This window comes from Telmatherina bonti (genome assembly GCF_933228915.1).
Source record: "Telmatherina bonti genome assembly, chromosome: 22".
NCBI classification, from domain to species: domain Eukaryota; kingdom Metazoa; phylum Chordata; class Actinopteri; order Atheriniformes; family Telmatherinidae; genus Telmatherina; species Telmatherina bonti.
The window spans coordinates 2,876,856-2,898,976 of NC_136631.1; the positions used below are offsets into that span (position 1 = coordinate 2,876,856).

The following is a 22,121-nucleotide window of genomic DNA, read 5'->3' on the forward strand; positions in this document are numbered from 1 at the left end:
CTGAACGTGGCGTAGGAACGTGGCGTAGGATCGTACTCTGAACGTGGCGTAGGAACGTGGCGTAGGATCATACTCTGAACGTGGCGTAGGAACGTGGTGTAGGATCATACTCTGAACGTGGCGTAGGAACGTGGCGTAGGATCGTACTCTGAACGTGGCGTAGGAACGTGGCGTAGGATCGTACTCTGAACGTGGCGTAGGAACGTGGCGTAGGATCGTACTCTGAACGTGGCGTAGGAACGTGGCGTAGGATCATACTCTGAACGTGGCGTAGGAACGTGGCGTAGGATCATACTCTGAACGTGGCGTAGGAACGTGGTGTAGGATCATACTCTGAACGTGGCGTAGGAACGTGGCGTAGGATCGTACTCTGAACATGGCGTAGGAACACGGGTAGGAACACGGCATAGGAACGCAGCATAGGAACGTAACTTGTTTGTGAACAGTTGACCGCCTGTTTTATGATAATTTTATTTATTTGAATAAAACATTGTTAATACAGTATTTAACAATAAAATGATAAAACTGTAATTTAAACAATTCTTTTTATTCTTATTTATTAGAAAGCGTCTTCCCTCTATTATAAATAATGAGATACATCATCTGAAATATGTCAGCATGCTAGCTGTTCTCTGATTGGTCAGTCTCGGTTTGAGCGCTGGACAGGATGTTACTATGACAACCTTCATGAAGCCATTGTGATGAAAAGGTTTCCTCTCCTGTGACATGAAAGTCGGTTACCTTCATGTGATGTCATGTTGTGGGGAGACTGCAGAAATGACAAAAAGTTCTGACTGGATTTCTCCTCCAGGACGACAGCTAACCATCTTCAACACCCAGGCCACCGTGGCGGTCGGCGGTAGCGACCGCGGACGACCCTTTCAGGGTCAGCTGTCTGGACTTTATTACAACGGGCTGAAGGTGCTGACCATGGCGGCTGAAGCCAGCCCCAACATTAGGATCAATGGCAGTGTGAGGCTGGTGGGCGATGTGCCCAGCGGGGCAGGTTCAGGCAGGACCACAGCAATGCCAGCAGAGATGTCCACCACTTTCATCGAGATGACCACCATGATGTCCACCACGACCACACGGAAAGACAGATCATCCTCAACCATCCAGGTAGGATGGGTCCTGAGCAGTCTGACGGAGGAGGCTGCGTGTTTGCTTATTTCAAACAGCATCTGTCCGGTTTTACTGCCACATCTAGTCGCATCGTTTCAGCCTCATCATCTGACAGCTGAGACTGAAACCTCATGTCTGCATGCCGACTGGGATTAAAAGTCTGGTCCTGGAGATCTACTGTCCCACAACTTTTAGGTTCTGTCCATGCAATGTTTCCACACTACACTAAAAACTTTAGTCTTTCGTATTTAAAAAATAAAACTGTTTCTGCAGGGAAAATGCCAACAGGACCGAAGCGATGTAGTTGGCATGCCAGGCCTCTAGAGGGCAGTCAAACTTTGTAACAACACACCACTGGGGCTGTGTCCAAATGTCCACACTATTACCTCACCCTTCATTTACTACATTAGACGACACTGTATTTAAAAGTCACTTTTTGGCAATTCAGACACAGAGGTGTCTATTTTCTCCTCCTCGCAGATCACGTGACTAGCGACTGTCACCGTGGCAACGTTGTTGCAAATCCAATCCAAACTCATGAACTTTTTATTTTATCATATTGAAATTCATTCTTTCTTTGTTGTATTTTTATTCCACAGAATATAAAGTTATATATGTCTTCTTTTTTTTTACCTGCTTTGACGTTCGTGTCACTTTGAGCTCCTGCTGCAATGCATTGTGGTCTATATCGACCCGTCTAGTGACCATTGATGCTCACTGCTTTTTTCTCTCTGGACATTTGGAAACCCCTGGAAAATGGCGTGAGCACTATGAAGGGAATAGGGTGGACATTCAGACACAGCCTGGATCCCCCGTTGGCTTTTGGTGTTTTGGCTCCGTTTTCCGGATGAAGTGATGAAAGCTAAGCTCTTTGAAAACAAATTACCGATGCAGGAGACCAGCACAGCTGAGTCAGAAGAAAGTTTCATTGCCAGGCCTCTGCAGAGCTGAATCACATCCATCCATTATCCTAACCGTTTAGTCCGATGAAGGGTTGCGGGGAAGCTGGAGCCTATCCCAGCAGGCTTTGGGCGAAAGGCAGGGAACACCCTGGACAGCTCGCCAGTCCATCGCAGGGACACACAGAGACACACAACCACTCACTCCTAGGGGCAACGAAGAGTAACCAGTTAACCTGACATGCATGTCTTTGAATGGAGAGACCAAAGTACGTGGAGAGAACCCACACATACACAGAAAGGCCACTGTCCAAGCCTCGCCCCTGCCGAGGATTGAACCAGCAACCTTTTTGCTGTGAGGCCACAGTGCTAACCACCATCACATGTACCAGGGAGTTGAAGTGTGTTGGTGAAGAAATGCATCTTAAACCTGCAGGCTGACGGATCTCCAGGACCGGAAAGGCAGTTAACAGAAACCCTAAACAGAGCAGAGCTAAAACAGGAGACAATGTTTTGGAGTCTTTAGGGTTGAGAATAAAAATGAAGACGTTCGTCCTCTAACTGGCTTGTCTTTGTCTTTGCTCTGGACGTGGAAATGAAGCATGGACCAGATGAGATTGTGTCCTCTGCAGAGTGTTCGAGTGACGATGAAGACCTGGAGGAGTGTGATACCAACCATGCAGGTGGGCTAGGTTAGTTTGCATTTGCTTGCTCTTTTTGTGTTTCCACCCATCTGCATCAGAGGATGGAAGAATCCTCAAAGCATCACAACCCCATGATGAGACCAAGTGTAACTTCATGAAACAGCCAGAGCAGCCAGTTCATCCCAAAAATTCCTACAAACTCTGAAAAAACTGTTCTTAATCATCGGTTGCACAGAACGTTAGCATGCTAGCTAGCCAACAGGAAGCTTAGAGGCTGATGAGCTACACTTGTACATGGGGTCTTTCAAAGTGGTTAACATGGTTACCAATAACATACAAATGTTGGCAGCTGAGAGGGATGAGGGCCAAATTTGTATGTGGGTGAAGCATGTTGTCTGCAGCGATGCTTCTCAGCGTCCGCATCACGTTTCGCTCCATTCACAGCTCCGGGTTTCATTTCCCATCATCTTCTGTTGTTGTTGTTTTCAGCTAAAAACTAATGTTGTCTTTAGAGCCGATGAGCGTATGGTTTTTGTTGTCGTCCGTGTCCGGTTCGGCCACATTGGGAGGCTTGCTTTCATCACGTGATAGAGAACAGATATCATTGAATTTCTGTGTACAAGTTTTTCTCTTGTTTTGAATCACACTTTTGCTTTTAGGTGTACTTGTTATTCTGTCTTCTTTTTTTTAAACCCAAATACTAAAAAGTCAAACTGTTTATTGACTTCTGATGATCCGTTTGAAAAGATTTGGGAATTTCCCGATGGGAGTGGATGGGATCCGCACGTTTCCGTGTGTTAGGATGAATAAGTCATTATTTCTGAAGGATTTGGGGAAATTTTCTTGTTTATTTTCAGAAGTTTAAATGCTGACATTCAGCCAGGAAACATCCGACTGTGATGTTTATCTTCCTAATTTCTACCTAGTTGCAGCTGATCCGTCCTTTCAGAGGTCATTCCCAAACTTTTTCAAACCCCATGTGGACCTCTGTGGTGTAACTGGGTTCCAAACGGTGCCGTGTAGCCTGAGATAAATGGGGATTTGTGAAGAAAGACAGACAGGGCCCCAGTCATCCAATCATGTGTTTACACAGAAATTCACGCCATTCTAACCCGAACATCACTTTGACCTTGGCAGCTGCATGCTTTATTTTATTTTGCTCTTTTTAATGCTGTTTCCTGTTGTTTTGTCCTTTTCGTGCGTCTACTCGCCCGTCGAATCGAACCAAAATACAAATCCGCTATTTTGGCCTCATCGTGTGTGGCATGACATTTTGTTGGGTGATTAAATGTGATTTTTGTCTTTTTCTGGAGTATTATGTGGCTTTGTACCCAACAGAGCAATTATAAAGACTAGAGAAAAAAACCATTTCATGCCATCGACTCATCCGTTCATCCTGAACCGGGAGAACTGAGGAGAGAGAGGAGGCTTTGAGCTGCCTCCTCAGCACAACTAACTTCCATCAAGATGCATTTGAACATGCTTTGTAGATGGCATGAAAAGATTTTTTTTAATTCCCACAAACTAACATTTCTTTAAAGCAGTCATTGATTAATCGGCTCATTCGCTTTTTCTTGCATGCTTTCTGATTGGTTCTGATCACCATATTCTGGCTGCATCACACCGGTTGTTTTGTCTTCATCTGTGTTTAAGTTGTAAGCCATTTCTGCGGTCGCAGCGTCATCAAACTGTCTGTTTTATCTCACGCTGTCTTTATTTCATCACTACGGCCATCCGGTCTGTCTGCAGGAGCCATGGAGTGATTCTTTTCTCTGTTGTAAATCTTACCCTGCTTTCATTTTATTTCCTAAGATGGCATTTAAAGTGGATTCTGAGATTATTTACACTGGAAAGGTTTCCCATTCATGTCTAGTTAAACATCCGTAAACTGTTCAATCTGCCTCAATCACAAACTGCACAAAAATATCAAATATTAATCATATATGGCCTAGCAAACCAACTTTATTGATTTGTTTGTCAAAAATCTGTTTCTAACAGGCAGAATTAAAAGCTGCTCATAGTTTCCGTACCAATCTGCAAAGACCGATTTGGGTTTTCTAGAATATGACTTATGCCAACAATTCCAAGTTCAAATCATAGCTGGAGATCCAGAAAAGACTTATTTCAGAACCATTTTAAATACAGTTTCTCTGAATTTGTACTGTCCAAAACATAAGGACAGCGTTAACATTTCACCTCCTAATTATACAAAATTTTTTAAAATTTTTTAATCACATTGGTGTGTAAAGGTCTCTGTACAACGATAACGTTCTTACTCTTCATGTACAGTTTCTCCTGTGACCACTAGAGGTCGCATGTGCTGGAAATGTCATTTTAAAGTTACACTATATGACTTTCCAACCTTAGAACTGTGTTCTGGACTAGTTGGATGGCAAACAAACATCTAATATGTTCATTTCTGAAGCAGTTGCAGCAAGTATTTAACACAAATTTTAGGTTGTAAAATGCATTCAACAAAACAGGAGGATGACGGTAAAACATGCAGGACCCTCCACCAAGTGGTCCGGAGTTGGTGTTGGACTTGGTCCAGTAACCTACGGTGGAACCAAAACAATGAGATTCTGTAAATGTTACAAGGAATGTTTGTTTATTCAATTAACAAGAAGACCAAAATAAATCCAGCTGTTTAAAATAATCGACAAGCGCTTTGTGTTGCAGTGATTTCTGCTCTGCCAGCGGGTCGCAGGTTATGTCCACAAACACACAGTTTCCTACACAGTTTTTAGGCTCTGAAGACAAACTTTCAGGAAAACATCCTCCAGGATGAAAGTCGCCAGATAATCCTGCTGCGCCGTTTACATGCGGACCACCGGCGTTAATGACCGGCACCGCTTGCTTCATAATATTTGCCCTGGTGATGGCAGCCGGGATCGAAGCTAATCTCATGAACAGGTCTTTTACATGTTTGCATATAGTTTGTAACCTGCTGTACTGAACAATGAAGGCATCATTTGCAAAAAGCAGAAATGATTTTGATTTGCCAGTATGGCTTTAGAGGCGGGGCTAGCCTGCCACCATTTGGTTTTCAGTTTTTCCAATGGTTCTCTGAGCTTTGGGAGAATCTAGGAGGAAAAACTCTTGTGGTGATGAGTTCAGCTAACGCCAGCTGACTTTATCGTGAAGTACGTTCGCCAAAACTTGCTTTTATGGTAAAACGGAAACAGCCATGTTTTTCTCATGTTAGCTTCCCGTCACCCTGAACTGGACAAAGTCGTTAAAATGGATGGACGTGATGAAGAGCTGAAATAAATAGATGTGAAAAGAAAATAGAAACTAAAAATCCATCTTATGCCATCTTAGGAAAACTTTCTGAACAGTCTGAACCTACATGGACTTACCATGCAGAGATTCCGCTGAGTCAGGAGTCACAAGACCTAGCAGGCTGGGAGCTGATATCCTTCATACTGTTCCTGTCGGATCTGAGACACAGAGCGGTCTGAGCCGGGTCTGACCCAGAGTCTGAGCCGGGTCTGACCCAGAGTCTGAGCCGGGTCTGACCCAGAGTCTGACCCCGGGTCTGAGCCGGGTCTGACCCAGAGTCTGACCCCGGGTCTGACCCAGAGTCTGACCCCGGGTCTGACCCAGAGTCTGACCCCGGGTCTGAGCCGGGTCTGACCCAGAGTCTGACCCCGGGTCTGACCCAGAGTCTGACCCAGAGTCTGACCCCGGGTCTGAGCCGGGTCTGACCCAGAGTCTGACCCCGGGTCTGACCCAGAGTCTGACCCAGAGTCTGACCCCGGGTCTGAGCCGGGTCTGACCCCGGGTCTGAGCCGGGTCTGACCCAGAGTCTGACCCCGGGTCTGACCCAGAGTCTGACCCAGAGTCTGACCCCGGGTCTGAGCCGGGTCTGACCCCGGGTCTGAGCCGGGTCTGACCCAGAGTCTGACCCCGGGTCTGAGCCGGGTCTGACCCAGAGTCTGACCCCGGGTCTGAGCCGGGTCTGACCCCGGGTCTGACCCCGGGTCTGAGCCGGGTCTGAGCCGGGTCTGACCCAGAGTCTGACCCCGGGTCTGAGCCGGGTCTGACCCAGAGTCTGACCCCGGGTCTGAGCCGGGTCTGACCCCGGGTCTGACCCCGGGTCTGAGCCGGGTCTGAGCCGGGTCTGACCCAGAGTCTGACCCCGGGTCTGAGCCGGGTCTGACCCCGGGTCTGACCCAGAGTCTGACCCCGGGTCTGAGCCGGGTCTGACCCAGAGTCTGACCCCGGGTCTGAGCCGGGTCTGACCCAGAGTCTGACCCCGGGTCTGAGCCGGGTCTGACCCAGAGTCTGACCCCGGGTCTGAGCCGGGTCTGACCCAGAGTCTGACCCCGGGTCTGAGCCGGGTCTGAGCCGGGTCTGACCCAGAGTCTGACCCCGGGTCTGACCCAGAGTCTGACCCAGAGTCTGACCCCGGGTCTGAGCCGGGTCTGACCCAGAGTCTGACCCCGGGTCTGACCCAGAGTCTGACCCAGAGTCTGACCCCGGGTCTGAGCCGGGTCTGACCCAGAGTCTGACCCCGGGTCTGAGCCGGGTCTGACCCAGAGTCTGACCCCGGGTCTGAGCCGGGTCTGACCCAGAGTCTGACCCCGGGTCTGAGCCGGGTCTGACCCAGAGTCTGACCCCGGGTCTGAGCCGGGTCTGACCCCGGGTCTGACCCAGAGTCTGACCCAGAGTCTGACCCCAGGTCTGAGCCGGGTCTGACCCAGAGTCTGACCGCGGGTCTGAGCCGGGTCTGACCCAGAGTCTGACCCAGAGTCTGAGCCGGGTCTGACCCAGAGTCTGACCCAGAGTCTGACCCCGGGTCTGAGCCGGGTCTGACCCAGAGTCTGAGCCGGGTCTGGGTTATGTGGACCAGAACATGACTGATAGCAGCCTCCGGCCCATCCTCTGAAGCACCTGTCAGGATTTCTACCACATCAGAAACATTCTTCTTTCCTCTCCTCTGCGCCGCTGTGTCTTCATGCTGCTGTGTCTTCATGCTGCTGTGTCTTCATGCTGCTGTGTCTTCATGCTGCTGTGTCTTCATGCCGCTGTGTCTTCATGCTGCTGTGTCTTCATGCTGCTGTGTCTTCATGCCGCTGTGTCTTCATGCTGCTGTGTCTTCATGCTGCTGTGTCTTCATGCCGCTGTGTCTTCATGCTGCTGTGTCTTCATGCTGCTGTGTCTTCATGCTGCTGTGTCTTCATGCTGCTGTGTCTTCATGCTGCTGTGTCTTCATGCTGCTGTGTCTTCATGCCGCTGTGTCTTCATGCTGCTGTGTCTTCATGCTGCTGTGTCTTCATGCCGCTGTGTCTTCATGCTGCTGTGTCTTCATGCTGCTGTGTCTTCATGCCGCTGTGTCTTCATGCTGCTGTGTCTTCATGCCGCTGTGTCTTCATGCTGCTGTGTCTTCATGCTGCTGTGTCTTCATGCCGCTGTGTCTTCATGCTGCTGTGTCTTCATGCTGCTGTGTCTTCATGCTGCTGTGTCTTCATGCTGCTGTGTCTTCATGCTGCTGTGTCTTCATGCCGCTGTGTCTTCATGCTGCTGTGTCTTCATGCCGCTGTGTCTTCATGCTGCTGTGTCTTCATGCCGCTGTGTCTTCATGCCGCTGTGTCTTCATGCTGCTGTGTCTTCATGCCGCTGTGTCTTCATGCAGCTGTGTCTTCATGTCTTCATGCTGCTGTGTCTTCATGCTGCTGTGTCTTCATGCTGCTGTGTCTTCATGCCGCTGTGTCTTCATGCAGCTGTGTCTTCATGTCTTCATGCCGCTGTGTCTTCATGCAGCTGTGTCTTCATGCCGCTGTGTCTTCATGCCGCTGTGTCTTCATGCCGCTGTGTCTTCATGCTGCTGTGTCTTCATGTCTTCATGCCGCTGTGTCTTCATGCAGCTGTGTCTTCATGCCGCTGTGTCTTCATGCTGCTGTGTCTTCATGCTGCTGTGTCTTCATGCCGCTGTGTCTTCATGCTGCTGTGTCTTCATGCCGCTGTGTCTTCATGCTGCTGTGTCTTCATGCCGCTGTGTCTTCATGCTGCTGTGTCTTCATGCCGCTGTGTCTTCATGCCGCTGTGTCTTCATGCTGCTGTGTCTTCATGCCGCTGTGTCTTCATGCAGCTGTGTCTTCATGTCTTCATGCTGCTGTGTCTTCATGCTGCTGTGTCTTCATGCTGCTGTGTCTTCATGCCGCTGTGTCTTCATGCTGCTGTGTCTTCATGCTGCTGTGTCTTCATGCCGCTGTGTCTTCATGCTGCTGTGTCTTCATGCCGCTGTGTCTTCATGCTGCTGTGTCTTCATGCTGCTGTGTCTTCATGCCGCTGTGTCTTCATGCTGCTGTGTCTTCATGCTGCTGTGTCTTCATGCCGCTGTGTCTTCATGCTGCTGTGTCTTCATGCTGCTGTGTCTTCATGCCGCTGTGTCTTCATGCTGCTGTGTCTTCATGCCGCTGTGTCTTCATGCTGCTGTGTCTTCATGCCGCTGTGTCTTCATGCCGCTGTGTCTTCATGCTGCTGTGTCTTCATGCCGCTGTGTCTTCATGCAGCTGTGTCTTCATGTCTTCATGCTGCTGTGTCTTCATGCTGCTGTGTCTTCATGCTGCTGTGTCTTCATGCCGCTGTGTCTTCATGCAGCTGTGTCTTCATGTCTTCATGCCGCTGTGTCTTCATGCAGCTGTGTCTTCATGCCGCTGTGTCTTCATGCCGCTGTGTCTTCATGCCGCTGTGTCTTCATGCTGCTGTGTCTTCATGTCTTCATGCCGCTGTGTCTTCATGCAGCTGTGTCTTCATGCCGCTGTGTCTTCATGCCGCTGTGTCTTCATGCAGCTGTGTCTTCATGCCGCTGTGTCTTCATGCCGCTGTGTCTTCATGCCGCTGTGTCTTCATGCCGCTGTGTCTTCATGCTGCTGTGTCTTCATGTCTTCATGCCGCTGTGTCTTCATGCCGCTGTGTCTTCATGCCGCTGTGTCTTCATGCTGCTGTGTCTTCATGCCGCTGTGTCTTCATGCAGCTGTGTCTTCATGTCTTCATGCCGCTGTGTCTTCATGCTGCTGTGTCTTCATGCCGCTGTGTCTTCATGCCGCTGTGTCTTCATGCTGCTGTGTCTTCATGCTGCTGTGTCTTCATGCCGCTGTGTCTTCATGCCGCTGTGTCTTCATGCCGCTGTGTCTTCATGCCGCTGTGTCTTCATGCCGCTGTGTCTTCATGCCGCTGTGTCTTCATGCCGCTGTGTCTTCATGCCGCTGTGTCTTCATGCCGCTGTGTCTTCATGCTGCTGTGTCTTCATGCTGCTGTGTCTTCATGCCGCTGTGTCTTCATGCCGCTGTGTCTTCATGCTGCTGTGTCTTCATGCCGCTGTGTCTTCATGCTGCTGTGTCTTCATGCCGCTGTGTCTTCATGCCGCTGTGTCTTCATGCCGCTGTGTCTTCATGCCGCTGTGTCTTCATGCTGCTGTGTCTTCATGCCGCTGTGTCTTCATGCCGCTGTGTCTTCATGCTGCTGTGTCTTCATGCCGCTGTGTCTTCATGCCGCTGTGTCTTCATGCTGCTGTGTCTTCATGCTGCTGTGTCTTCATGCCGCTGTGTCTTCATGCTGCTGTGTCTTCATGCCGCTGTGTCTTCATGCCGCTGTGTCTTCATGCCGCTGTGTCTTCATGCTGCTGTGTCTTCATGCCGCTGTGTCTTCATGCCGCTGTGTCTTCATGCCGCTGTGTCTTCATGCCGCTGTGTCTTCATGCCGCTGTGTCTTCATGCTGCTGTGTCTTCATGCCGCTGTGTCTTCATGCTGCTGTGTCTTCATGCTGCTGTGTCTTCATGCCGCTGTGTCTTCATGCTGCTGTGTCTTCATGCTGCTGTGTCTTCATGCTGCTGTGTCTTCATGCCGCTGTGTCTTCATGCCGCTGTGTCTTCATGCTGCTGTGTCTTCATGCCGCTGTGTCTTCATGCCGCTGTGTCTTCATGTCTTCATGCCGCTGTGTCTTCATGCCGCTGTGTCTTCATGCCGCTGTGTCTTCATGCCGCTGTGTCTTCATGCTGCTGTGTCTTCATGCTGCTGTGTCTTCATGCTGCTGTGTCTTCATGCTGCTGTGTCTTCATGCTGCTGTGTCTTCATGCCGCTGTGTCTTCATGCTGCTGTGTCTTCATGCTGCTGTGTCTTCATGCCGCTGTGTCTTCATGCCGCTGTGTCTTCATGCCGCTGTGTCTTCATGCCGCTGTGTCTTCATGCTGCTGTGTCTTCATGCTGCTGTGTCTTCATGCCGCTGTGTCTTCATGCTGCTGTGTCTTCATGCCGCTGTGTCTTCATGCCGCTGTGTCTTCATGCCGCTGTGTCTTCATGCTGCTGTGTCTTCATGCTGCTGTGTCTTCATGCCGCTGTGTCTTCATGCCGCTGTGTCTTCATGCTGCTGTGTCTTCATGCTGCTGTGTCTTCATGCCGCTGTGTCTTCATGCTGCTGTGTCTTCATGCCGCTGTGTCTTCATGCTGCTGTGTCTTCATGCTGCTGTGTCTTCATGCTGCTGTGTCTTCATGCCGCTGTGTCTTCATGCCGCTGTGTCTTCATGCTGCTGTGTCTTCATGCCGCTGTGTCTTCATGCCGCTGTGTCTTCATGCCGCTGTGTCTTCATGCCGCTGTGTCTTCATGCTGCTGTGTCTTCATGCTGCTGTGTCTTCATGCCGCTGTGTCTTCATGCCGCTGTGTCTTCATGCTGCTGTGTCTTCATGCCGCTGTGTCTTCATGCCGCTGTGTCTTCATGCTGCTGTGTCTTCATGCCGCTGTGTCTTCATGCCGCTGTGTCTTCATGCTGCTGTGTCTTCATGCCGCTGTGTCTTCATGCTGCTGTGTCTTCATGCTGCTGTGTCTTCATGCCGCTGTGTCTTCATGCCGCTGTGTCTTCATGCCGCTGTGTCTTCATGCTGCTGTGTCTTCATGCCGCTGTGTCTTCATGCTGCTGTGTCTTCATGCAGCTGTGTCTTCATGTCTTCATGCCGCTGTGTCTTCATGCTGCTGTGTCTTCATGCCGCTGTGTCTTCATGCTGCTGTGTCTTCATGCAGCTGTGTCTTCATGCAGCTGTGTCTTCATGTCTTCATGCCGCTGTGTCTTCATGCTGCTGTGTCTTCATGCCGCTGTGTCTTCATGCTGCTGTGTCTTCATGCCGCTGTGTCTTCATGCCGCTGTGTCTTCATGCCGCTGTGTCTTCATGCCGCTGTGTCTTCATGCCGCTGTGTCTTCATGCTGCTGTGTCTTCATGCTGCTGTGTCTTCATGCTGCTGTGTCTTCATGCCGCTGTGTCTTCATGCCGCTGTGTCTTCATGCTGCTGTGTCTTCATGCCGCTGTGTCTTCATGCCGCTGTGTCTTCATGCTGCTGTGTCTTCATGCTGCTGTGTCTTCATGCAGCTGTGTCTTCATGTCTTCATGCCGCTGTGTCTTCATGCCGCTGTGTCTTCATGCCGCTGTGTCTTCATGCCGCTGTGTCTTCATGCCGCTGTGTCTTCATGCCGCTGTGTCTTCATGCCGCTGTGTCTTCATGCTGCTGTGTCTTCATGCCGCTGTGTCTTCATGCTGCTGTGTCTTCATGCCGCTGTGTCTTCATGCAGCTGTGTCTTCATGTCTTCATGCCGCTGTGTCTTCATGCTGCTGTGTCTTCATGCCGCTGTGTCTTCATGCCGCTGTGTCTTCATGCCGCTGTGTCTTCATGCTGCTGTGTCTTCATGCCGCTGTGTCTTCATGCCGCTGTGTCTTCATGCCGCTGTGTCTTCATGCTGCTGTGTCTTCATGCTGCTGTGTCTTCATGCTGCTGTGTCTTCATGCCGCTGTGTCTTCATGCTGCTGTGTCTTCATGCTGCTGTGTCTTCATGCTGCTGTGTCTTCATGCCGCTGTGTCTTCATGCCGCTGTGTCTTCATGCCGCTGTGTCTTCATGCTGCTGTGTCTTCATGCTGCTGTGTCCCAGTCGCTTTCCACCTCCTTTGGAAAGATCTGTTTCTGCTGAGTCATGGTGCAACAGAAGTAAAGTTGCATCATCATGATGGTTCTTGCCAGAACAGCCTGTTCCATTAACTTGTTTGTTTTCTGGGACTGGAACACAGTGTCCGTCTGCTGTCCTCACACCGCTCTGTCCTTCCAGTTTGCTGTGTTTGTTTCTTTTCTACTTTCCCTAAATGCAACTTACTTTAAGCATGCATCAACATCCTGCAGTAGAACTAAAAGGAACCGGAAGCAGAGATAACCCATTCCCAGCCAGTCCGTCTCTCTCTGATACGCCCAGACTGCACGGCTCGGTTCATGTTTAAGGACTAACATTACAGCGGGAACACGAGAGAGGAGCCCGTCCTGCGGTCGAGCGCCTCTCTCAGCCGTGTCTGTTTTCTATTGTGTGCATCTGGTTGTAGTGTGTGCAAAATTTTAAATGGCTTTGTTCCTTCATCTTAACATTTTTCATTTGATAGTTTAAACTGGTCATATTTTTGTGATCCAGCTGACTGCTGGCTCTTTGGTTCTGATTATGTTTTTTGGCAACATGTTTTATTTTTTCTCTCTTTTATGCGTAAAGCAGATAATATCTAAACCACAAGTTTTAGAACTTGGAACTTCTTCAGAGCCTAGTTTGTGTGTTTTATTTCCAACATGGAGGAAAAATCCTGATGCAAAAAGTTTTCGGGGGGGGGGGCATGCAAAAGCCCACAAACTAGTACTTGAAGTAGTTCCACATCCGCCTCTCACTTTACAAGATAAGACCTCTTTTAACAAAATCAATTTCTCCAAATATTTTGATGGTAAAACGGTTTGCATGGTGAAGAAGTTGCAGTTTAGGGTTTGTAAGACATGTCAGTGTTAGAGTTCTTCTGTTCTTTTCTGTAGATGGGCATGTATATTGCTCATTGTTTGTATATCCCCATCCCTTCCTTACAGCCACAAGCTCTAATGCCGCCCGACCGCTTCGTACTGCCTTTACATGGACATGGCAACTGACTTACACTGTCACCCTCATCATCCTCATTTCCTATGTAGTATGTTCATAGGTCCCACCCCTTCTTCACCTCCTCCCTTGTCTTTAGAAGTATTGAAATATAAAGTCATCCATCCATTCTACACTAAAGAACAACTCAAGCAAAGACTGGAACATGGATAGTTTAGGTTCCACGGAAGTCTCTTGGAATGAAAAGATGCAGAAACACTTTTTGTAAAGAGATGAAAAATTTACAAAGAAAAAACAAAAGTTAAAAAACAGAGTCCTGGTGTTTCTTTTTCTGTTCTGTGGTGTGGATGTATGTGCTGTTGCCTCCCTGTACCGTCATGTTTTAAGATAGAAGCCAATCTGCAGTGGATAAATGCTCTTTAACGGTACCAAGTGGCTTTCCAACATTCTTACACAAACTTTCCTTTTGTAAATTCTTCTCCTCTTGCCTAAATCATGCCGGCAATTTGTTGATGTAAGTTGAAAACACACAGAAAGCATGTTTTTCCTCTCTGCTTGGTGAAGATGCAGTTTGTTTATTCTGCCACATGACGCCTTCCAGACATGACCCTTTGGCTTCTGGCTGAGGATGAGGGGAATTTAGGAGAACTGAGGAGCCGGTGGAGTTAAGGAAAGCAGCTACTGATCAGGAGGCAGAGGTAAACCCTCTGGGGGAGAGCTGAGAAGATGAACATCAGCTCACCGGAGGGAGAAACAACATGGCGGTTAAACCATGACAGCAGGTCCTCGAGGGCCGCTGGCCTGCAGGGTCTGGATGTTTCCTGCATGGGACGGTTGCCCTACAGGACCTGAGCTGGGCACCACCCACATCAGGGATCCTCCGTCCTGGTCCTCACGGCGGTGTCCTGCAGGTCTTAGAAGCTTCCCTTCTACAACACCTGCTCGGATCAGGCCTGCTCACCGTCCCAGCAGCAGCCTGCAGCGTTGGTCCTGACAGCAGGACGGATCCATGATGTTCCAGCAGATTCTGATCCCACCATGTGAACCTGGAGCTGAACTGGAGACTCATCAGACCAGGTTTTCCATCTTCCAACCGCAGCTCGCTGGATGTTCTCTCTTCTTTAGACCTACAACCATAAATCCTCGTCCTGATGCTCCGTTTCAACTTCAGCGAGTTGTCTACATGCTGCAGTGTGATTGGCTGGCTAACAGGAAGCAGAACAGATGGCGTGGACACTCGTTGAGACGTGACTTCTTCGGGTTCAGCTGAGGGAAGATTAAATAATCTGCTTTCATCTACCTGCGGTTTACTTTAGTAAAATCATCCTCTACCGCTGGATGGGACGGAAATGTTCCGCTCCAGACAGCAGCTGCAGAAAAACAGGACGAGCTGGAAGGAAGGATCCTCACAATGGCAGAAAACAATGAGGCTTTGCTGAAGTACATAAAAAACATTGGACACAATGATGAAAGTCAGTCCAGTCAGAGGTCCGACATTTCTCACCACCTTCCTTTGTGATTGGTCAGATCTGCAGCAGGGATCCGGCCTCCACCGACTCCTCAGTTGCTTCAAATTAACCTGATTTAATAACTAAATGTGTAAAAAAGGCATAAACATGGTCTGAACGTGATTTTCCAAGATTACAGACTGCATCTTCAATCAACTTTGTGTGAGTCTGAAATGGAGTAATAAAAGGTCTTTTTCAGCCTGACTGCAGATGTTGGTGTTTGTGGTGGCTCGTGTCCACATGTTGTGCTGAGTGGCTGGAATGTGCATGAACAATGTTTACTGGTGGATCCTCAACATGTTGACGTGTCAGCCGGACATTAAGATGAAACCAGAATGAAAAACAGACCGAGATGGCATCAGAGCTTTGTTTGCAGATGAAAAGACGTGCTATGTCAAACTGCAGTATAATTTCTGGGTGATGGAGTTGCTCTCGTGACACAATCATTGTCTGACTACAAAGAACATACTAAACCATTTTACAGCAGAGTGGATGAGCTGCAGTTGATGAAAGAAGCTCAGAATGGGAGCACTGATTCAATGACTCCAACATGCACAGTGTTCTGTCGTGTGAAAGAGCCTCTAATTCATCTTCTGGGATGGCTTTGGCCCAATCAGAGAGCTCCATTCATTAAATGTGCACATATTTGATGCTTTCTTGTGTGCTCTAAATCTGCTCTAATTACAGATTAATAAAGTTATACGAACACCTGTACAGCAAATATAACAGAAGTTTGTGGGATAAGACTTTTTATTGAACTGACCGATTACTGGACTGTTCATCTACTTTAACTCCAGGTTTTATGCTAAATTCAATCAACTGATTCAGGTCTACGTCTAAGAATGATATAATGAGCTAATTTTGTCATTTACTGTGACCTACTGGTGGAAAGTAAATTTAACTGTTACTGTGCTGGAAATATGAACAGTGTGAATATTTACAGATTGCACAGCATGCACGCATCTGTCGGGAGGATTTTTAGACATTTGTATTAGCATTTAGCATTTTTAGCATTTAAATCTATATTTATCTTTTCCTCTATTAACAGGTTATAAAAGGCTGTTGGGCCGTACCTTATGGGTCAGTACGGTCCAGTATGGTACGGGTCAGTATGATCTGGCTCAGTATAGTTCAGTTCAGTACCGTATGGCTTGGGTTGGGGTCAGTATGGTACGGTATGGTACAGTGGTTGGGTTGGGGTCGGTATGGTACGGTATGGTACAGTGGTTGGGTTGGGGTCGGTATGGTACGGTATGGTACAGTGGTTGGGTTGGGGTCAGTATGGTACGGTATGGTACAGTGGTTGGGTTGGGGTCGGTATGGTACGGTATGGTACAGTGGTTGGGTTGGGGTCGGTATGGTACGGTATGGTACAGTGGTTGGGTTGGGGTCAGTATGGTACGGTATGGTACAGTGGTTGTGTTGGGGTCGGTATGGTACGGTATGGTACAGTGGTTGTGTTGGGGTCGGTATGGTACGGTATGGTACAGTGGTTGGGTTGGGGTCAGTATGGTACGGTATGGTACGGTATGGTACAGTGGTTGGGTTGGGGTCGGTATGGTACGGTATGGTACAGTGGTTGGGTTGGGGTCGGTATGGTACGGTATGGTACAGTGGTTGGGTTGGGGTCAGTATGGTACGGTATGGTACAGTGGTTGTGTTGGGGTCGGTATGGTACGGTTTGGTACAGTGGTTGGGTTGGGGTCAGTATGGTACGGTATGGTACAGTGGTTGGGTTGGGGTCAGTATGGTACGGTATGGTACAGTGGTTGGGTTGGGGTCAGTATGGTACGGTATGGTACAGTGGTTGGGTTGGGGTCGGTATGGTACGGTATGGTACAGTGGTTGTGTTGGGGTCGGTATGGTACGGTATGGTACAGTGGTTGGGTTGGGGTCAGTATGGTACGGTATGGTACAGTGGTTGGGTTGGGGTCAGTATGGTACGGTATGGTACAGTGGTTGGGTTGGGGTCGGTATGGTACGGTATGGTACAGTGGTTGGGTTGGGGTCGGTATGGTACGGTATGGTACAGTGGTTGGGTTGGGGTCGGTATGGTACGGTATGGTACAGTGGTTGTGTTGGGGTCGGTATGGTACGGTATGGTACAGTGGTTGGGTTGGGGTCGGTATGGTACGGGATGGTACAGTGGTTGTGTTGGGGTCGGTATGGTACGGTATGGTACAGTGGTTGGGTTGGGGTCGGTATGGTACGGTATGGTACAGTGGTTGGGTTGGGGTCAGTATGGTACGGTATGGTACAGTGGTTGGGTTGGGGTCGGTATGGTACGGTATGGTACAGTGGTTGGGTTGGGGTCCGTATGGTACGGTATGGTACAGTGGTTGTGTTGGGGTCGGTATGGTACGGTATGGTACAGTGGTTGGGTTGGGGTCAGTATGGTACGGTATGGTACAGTGGTTGGGTTGGGGTCAGTATGGTACGGTATGGTACAGTGGTTGGGTTGGGGTCAGTATGGTACGGTATGGTACAGTGGTTGTGTTGGGGTCGGTATGGTACGGTATGGTACAGTGGTTGGGTTGGGGTCGGTATGGTACGGTATGGTACAGTGGTTGTGTTGGGGTCGGTATGGTACGGTATGGTACAGTGGTTGGGTTGGGGTCGGTATGGTACGGGATGGTACAGTGGTTGTGTTGGGGTCGGTATGGTACGGTATGGTACAGTGGTTGGGTTGGGGTCAGTATGGTACGGTATGGTACAGTGGTTGGGTTGGGGTCGGTATGGTACGGTATGGTACAGTGGTTGTGTTGGGGTCGGTATGGTACGGTATGGTACAGTGGTTGGGTTGGGGTCAGTATGGTACGGGATGGTACAGTGGTTGTGTTGGGGTCGGTATGGTACGGTATGGTACAGTGGTTGGGTTGGGGTCAGTATGGTACGGTATGGTACAGTGGTTGTGTTGGGGTCAGTATGGTACGGTATGGTACAGTGGTTGTGTTGGGGTCGGTATGGTACGGTATGGTACAGTGGTTGGGTTGGGGTCAGTATGGTACGGTATGGTACAGTGGTTGGGTTGGGGTCGGTATGGTACGGTATGGTACAGTGGTTGGGTTGGGGTCAGTATGGTACAGTGGTTGGGTTGGGGTCAGTATGGTACGGTATGGTACAGTGGTTGTGTTGGGGTCGGTATGGTACGGTATGGTACAGTGGTTGGGTTGGGGTCAGTATGGTACGGTATGGTACAGTGGTTGGGTTGGGGTCGGTGTGGTATGGGATGGTACAGTGGTTGTGTTGGGGTCGGTATGGACAGACAAGGGAAAGGTGCCAGAATCTCCACACCATCCCACATTTTGGGAACCATTCTTTTGGGGTCACAATGTTGTCCGTAAAGGGTGGAGTGTGACACCCTGCAATCCAGTGATTGGTGGAATGAATCATCACTTCTTGTATGACGATACAAAGCAGGAACTGTTTAATGTTTAAATATACAGGGGATTTATTGTTGTTTGAAAACAGATGATGAGAAGGAAGAAGACAAATCTTTCTCCTTCTCAATTTCTGTGAGCCATCATGCTATTATGTTGCTGATTAATCTGTAGCTATCCAGTCTATACATTGAGTTGCATCGATATATCGATAATGTGGTCAATAGGCCAATGACTTTGATCCAAAATTTTAAAAAATCAGTACCATTTATCAAATACACTTTTATTTTGAAAATGGCAGAATTTTGAGTTGCTCTCTGTAAATTACTGGTCTGTCTTTGTTATAAGAATTAATGAATTACTCAACACCTGAACTCGGGTACAAACATGTCAGATGATATTCTAGTTGCTTTTTGTACTTTTTGATATTAATTTGATTTCGCTTCAGATCAATTGGTGGATCCTAAATCAAATCAAATAAAAAATGGATTGTGATTGAATTTGAAATTTTGGTAAATATTAAATTGCTATCCATTAAATCAATATATTGTATCATGATCAAACTGGGGGTTAACACCCCGACCACCTACTAGGTTAGGGTTTTGGTTAACTTTGATAACATAAGAGAGCAGGGTTTACCGATTCAAGCTGCACTAAACCAGCTTGTACCGACTCTGACCTATTGATGAAAATGGGACCTTCGGTACCATCGAGAACACCTACCAGATCAATGGGTCCAGACAAGTCATGTGAAACCTTTAAACATCAAATCTGACTTCTTCTTGACCTTATGTTGCCTAATGTCGCAGCGAGTTCTGTGAAATAACTCTGATAACTTCATCGATAATGCATAGACACTGATGTCAGACAGTCTCGTCTTCAACCAAACTAATTCCATCTAATGCCGAAACTGTAAGAGAGTTTTCCGTCCTTGGTCCTTTGGGCTCCCTGCTCACTTTGTAAGCCATTTATTTACAAAGTGATGCTGAATTTCCCTCTGACCTCACCAACATGTTGAGTTTACAATGTTTTAGCTGGATGTCGCTTGCTGTGTATGTCTGTCCAGCTGGGATGAAATTCATAAACATGCAGCGTTGCCCTCTAATATAACTTCCTGTCTTCCCCCAGGAGCTGAGTTAGTCATCAGACTACTTGAGGATCCATTAGTGCACCCCTCTGTAGCTCCTTGTGCACCCTTCATTCCCACTCCCTCAACCCACCACCCACTCCTCACCATTATTGAGACCACCAAAGAGTCCCTGTCCAAGGCCACTGAAGCGGGAGTACCTTGCTTGTTGGACCGAGGCAGCGATGATTGTGATGATGATGGCTTGGTGATATCACGGTTTGGCTCTGGGAAAGCGTTCAAGTCCTACCTGCCGCTCTCCTGATGAAGATTTTTCTCCTGGTAACAATAAGACCTCGCCTACTTCATGCTTTCAAGGTGACTCCAAAGCAAATGCAGCCAGGACTTTTAGACCTAACAAATGCTCCATCTGCAGATGCAGTAGGACTGCCACCATACCAGAGCCGTACCACTACCACCTCTGCCTCCACCGCAGCCCTTCACAATTCTCCAGCCATACAGCCGGCTAGCAAAACGAGTAACCGCTTGCTAAAACCCAACCCGGCCTAGTGTTGCTTCCATTGCCCACATCCTTTGAGGTAGACAGCACCGAGCTGAGGGGCCCATTAATAACCTCCCCAATGTTCCATAATATACCCACAGCACTCCCCACAGAGCCAGGCGTCAGGCGAGTCCCAGGGCCCTCGGAAGTGGTCCGTGAATCTAGCAGCACCACCGGGATGGTCATCGGAATAGTGGCGGCCGCAGCCTTGTGCATCCTCATCCTCTTGTACGCCATGTATAAGTACAGGAACAGGGATGAAGGCTCCTACCATGTGGACGAGAGCCGGAACTACATTACCAACTCAGCTGTGCAGAGCAATGGCGCTGTCATGAAGGACAAACAGCAGAGCCTGAAAGGCAGCAACAAGAGACAGAAAAACAAGGACAAGGAGTATTACGTGTGACTGTGAGACTTTCGTCGACATGACAAAGCGAAGAGAGAAGGCACTAAGAACTTTTCTTATCAGTTTCCTCATGAGGAGCTATGACAAATGATGGTAAAACATGGAACTTGAATAATCCTATACTGTGCTGAGTAGTTGATCTGATATGTACTGTATCATAAAGCACACTTACTATTAAGCAGAAGCTTAATGACAAGGTTAAATAGCAACTTTAGAGACCTTACACCTCTATCTGGTCAGAGACATCGTCGGTATAGAAAATATTTCACAGCATCATTCTCCGAAGTGACTTTTAGAGCTATGTGATCCTTGGCATTAAACAATTTTTTTGTGAAATTGTCAATTACAAAAGGCTCATAATCTTCTACATTTCTGGCATGTAAGCAACATGTAGTGCTTAACAAGAGGGGGTCAGGCACACAATCAATGTATAAGTACAAAGGACTCTTGTATCGAAATATTCCAAATTTTTATGGTTTATAAATACTATAAGTGTGGTGTCTTACTTATTTTTGCTTAAAGCAAGAGAAAAAATATGAAAAAGAAGAGCAAGAAAAGAAAAAACTATTTCTGTGTATAAAATGAATCCAAGTGAGTAAATTGCCAAGGTCAGACCTCATACCGTCCGTTTGCTCTGGCATCTAAATCACCACAATTATTCTCATTGTCTGATGGACACAGTGACCATCTTTGTGGAAAGAATTTGCTGGTAAGAAGCGCCTGATTGTAAAATGCATGCCATCCTAGTTCCACAGTAAGGTACAGTACAGTCAGAGTCCAGTATAGAGTGTTGAACTTGGACCACGTCCTCTTTAATGCAAAAACCGTTTTACGTCAGTTAATCAGACCTCCCCTCTTCTTGCACCCCAGAGAAGGTCTAATTCTTGGTGCACAGCCAAAGTGGTGGTCTATCTTTTTGCAGAACTGTGTGTTGGTTCATTTCCCATCATTCTCCTTTTCTACGGAGGTGTGAGGAAGAAGAAAAATGCAGTACAACAACACTGTTAACAAATGTGTATACAGAAATAAATCAGATGTTGAAAGTGTGAATTCTATTTGCTGTCACAGTCGACTGTGTCAAAAAATGAGAAATTTGTTTACATATTTTATTACATGCTATCTGTTGTACTTTGTAGGTAGTAAATTGTACATATACCATGACAGTTGTAATTTTTAGTACCTCTATTGTACAGACTGAAGATATGATTTATCAGCAGATTTCCTGACAAAATCTATTAACTGTTCATTTACAAGGAGAAAGACTTTAACCAGAATGTGGAGAGTCATATTGATATTCATAAAGAATAAAAATGTATTGCTAGCCTAGAAATCTACAGAGATGTTTCTAAAGTTGCATGAATATTTAACTACTTGCAGTTGTCCAACAAATACAAGGTGCCCTTCCTGTTCCACCATCGCCTGGGCTACGCTGGTTTTTCCTTTTCCTTTCCACGTTTTATAGAACCAGAGTTCAGATGGAAAGAGCTGCGAAGGATGGCTTTCACGGCTCACCTTGCACCATCGCCCTTACCTCCTTTATCGTTAGTTAGCATTACCTCCTTTATCGTTAGTTAGCATTACCTCCTTTATCGTTAGTTAGCATTACCTCCTTTATCGTTAGTTAGCATTACCTCCTTTATCGTTAGT

The 22,121-nt window shown here is 47.9% G+C and overlaps 1 protein-coding gene across 1 annotated transcript in view; it reads left to right on the forward strand.

Moving 5' to 3' along the window:
- nrxn3a (neurexin 3a) overlaps positions 1 to 21,094 on the forward strand; it is a gene marked incomplete at its 5' end in the record, with an annotated part of 430,723 nt that extends 409,629 nt beyond the window's left edge. Inside the window, 3 exons of the mRNA XM_079262315.1 lie at positions 812 to 1,119; positions 2,623 to 2,713; positions 20,170 to 21,094. Coding sequence (XP_079118441.1) covers positions 812 to 1,119; positions 2,623 to 2,713; positions 20,170 to 20,474 — 704 coding nt within the window. The 3' untranslated portion in view covers positions 20,475 to 21,094. The remainder of the gene's footprint in view (positions 1 to 811; positions 1,120 to 2,622; positions 2,714 to 20,169) is intronic.
- Between the last annotated feature and the right edge of the window lie 1,027 nt (positions 21,095 to 22,121).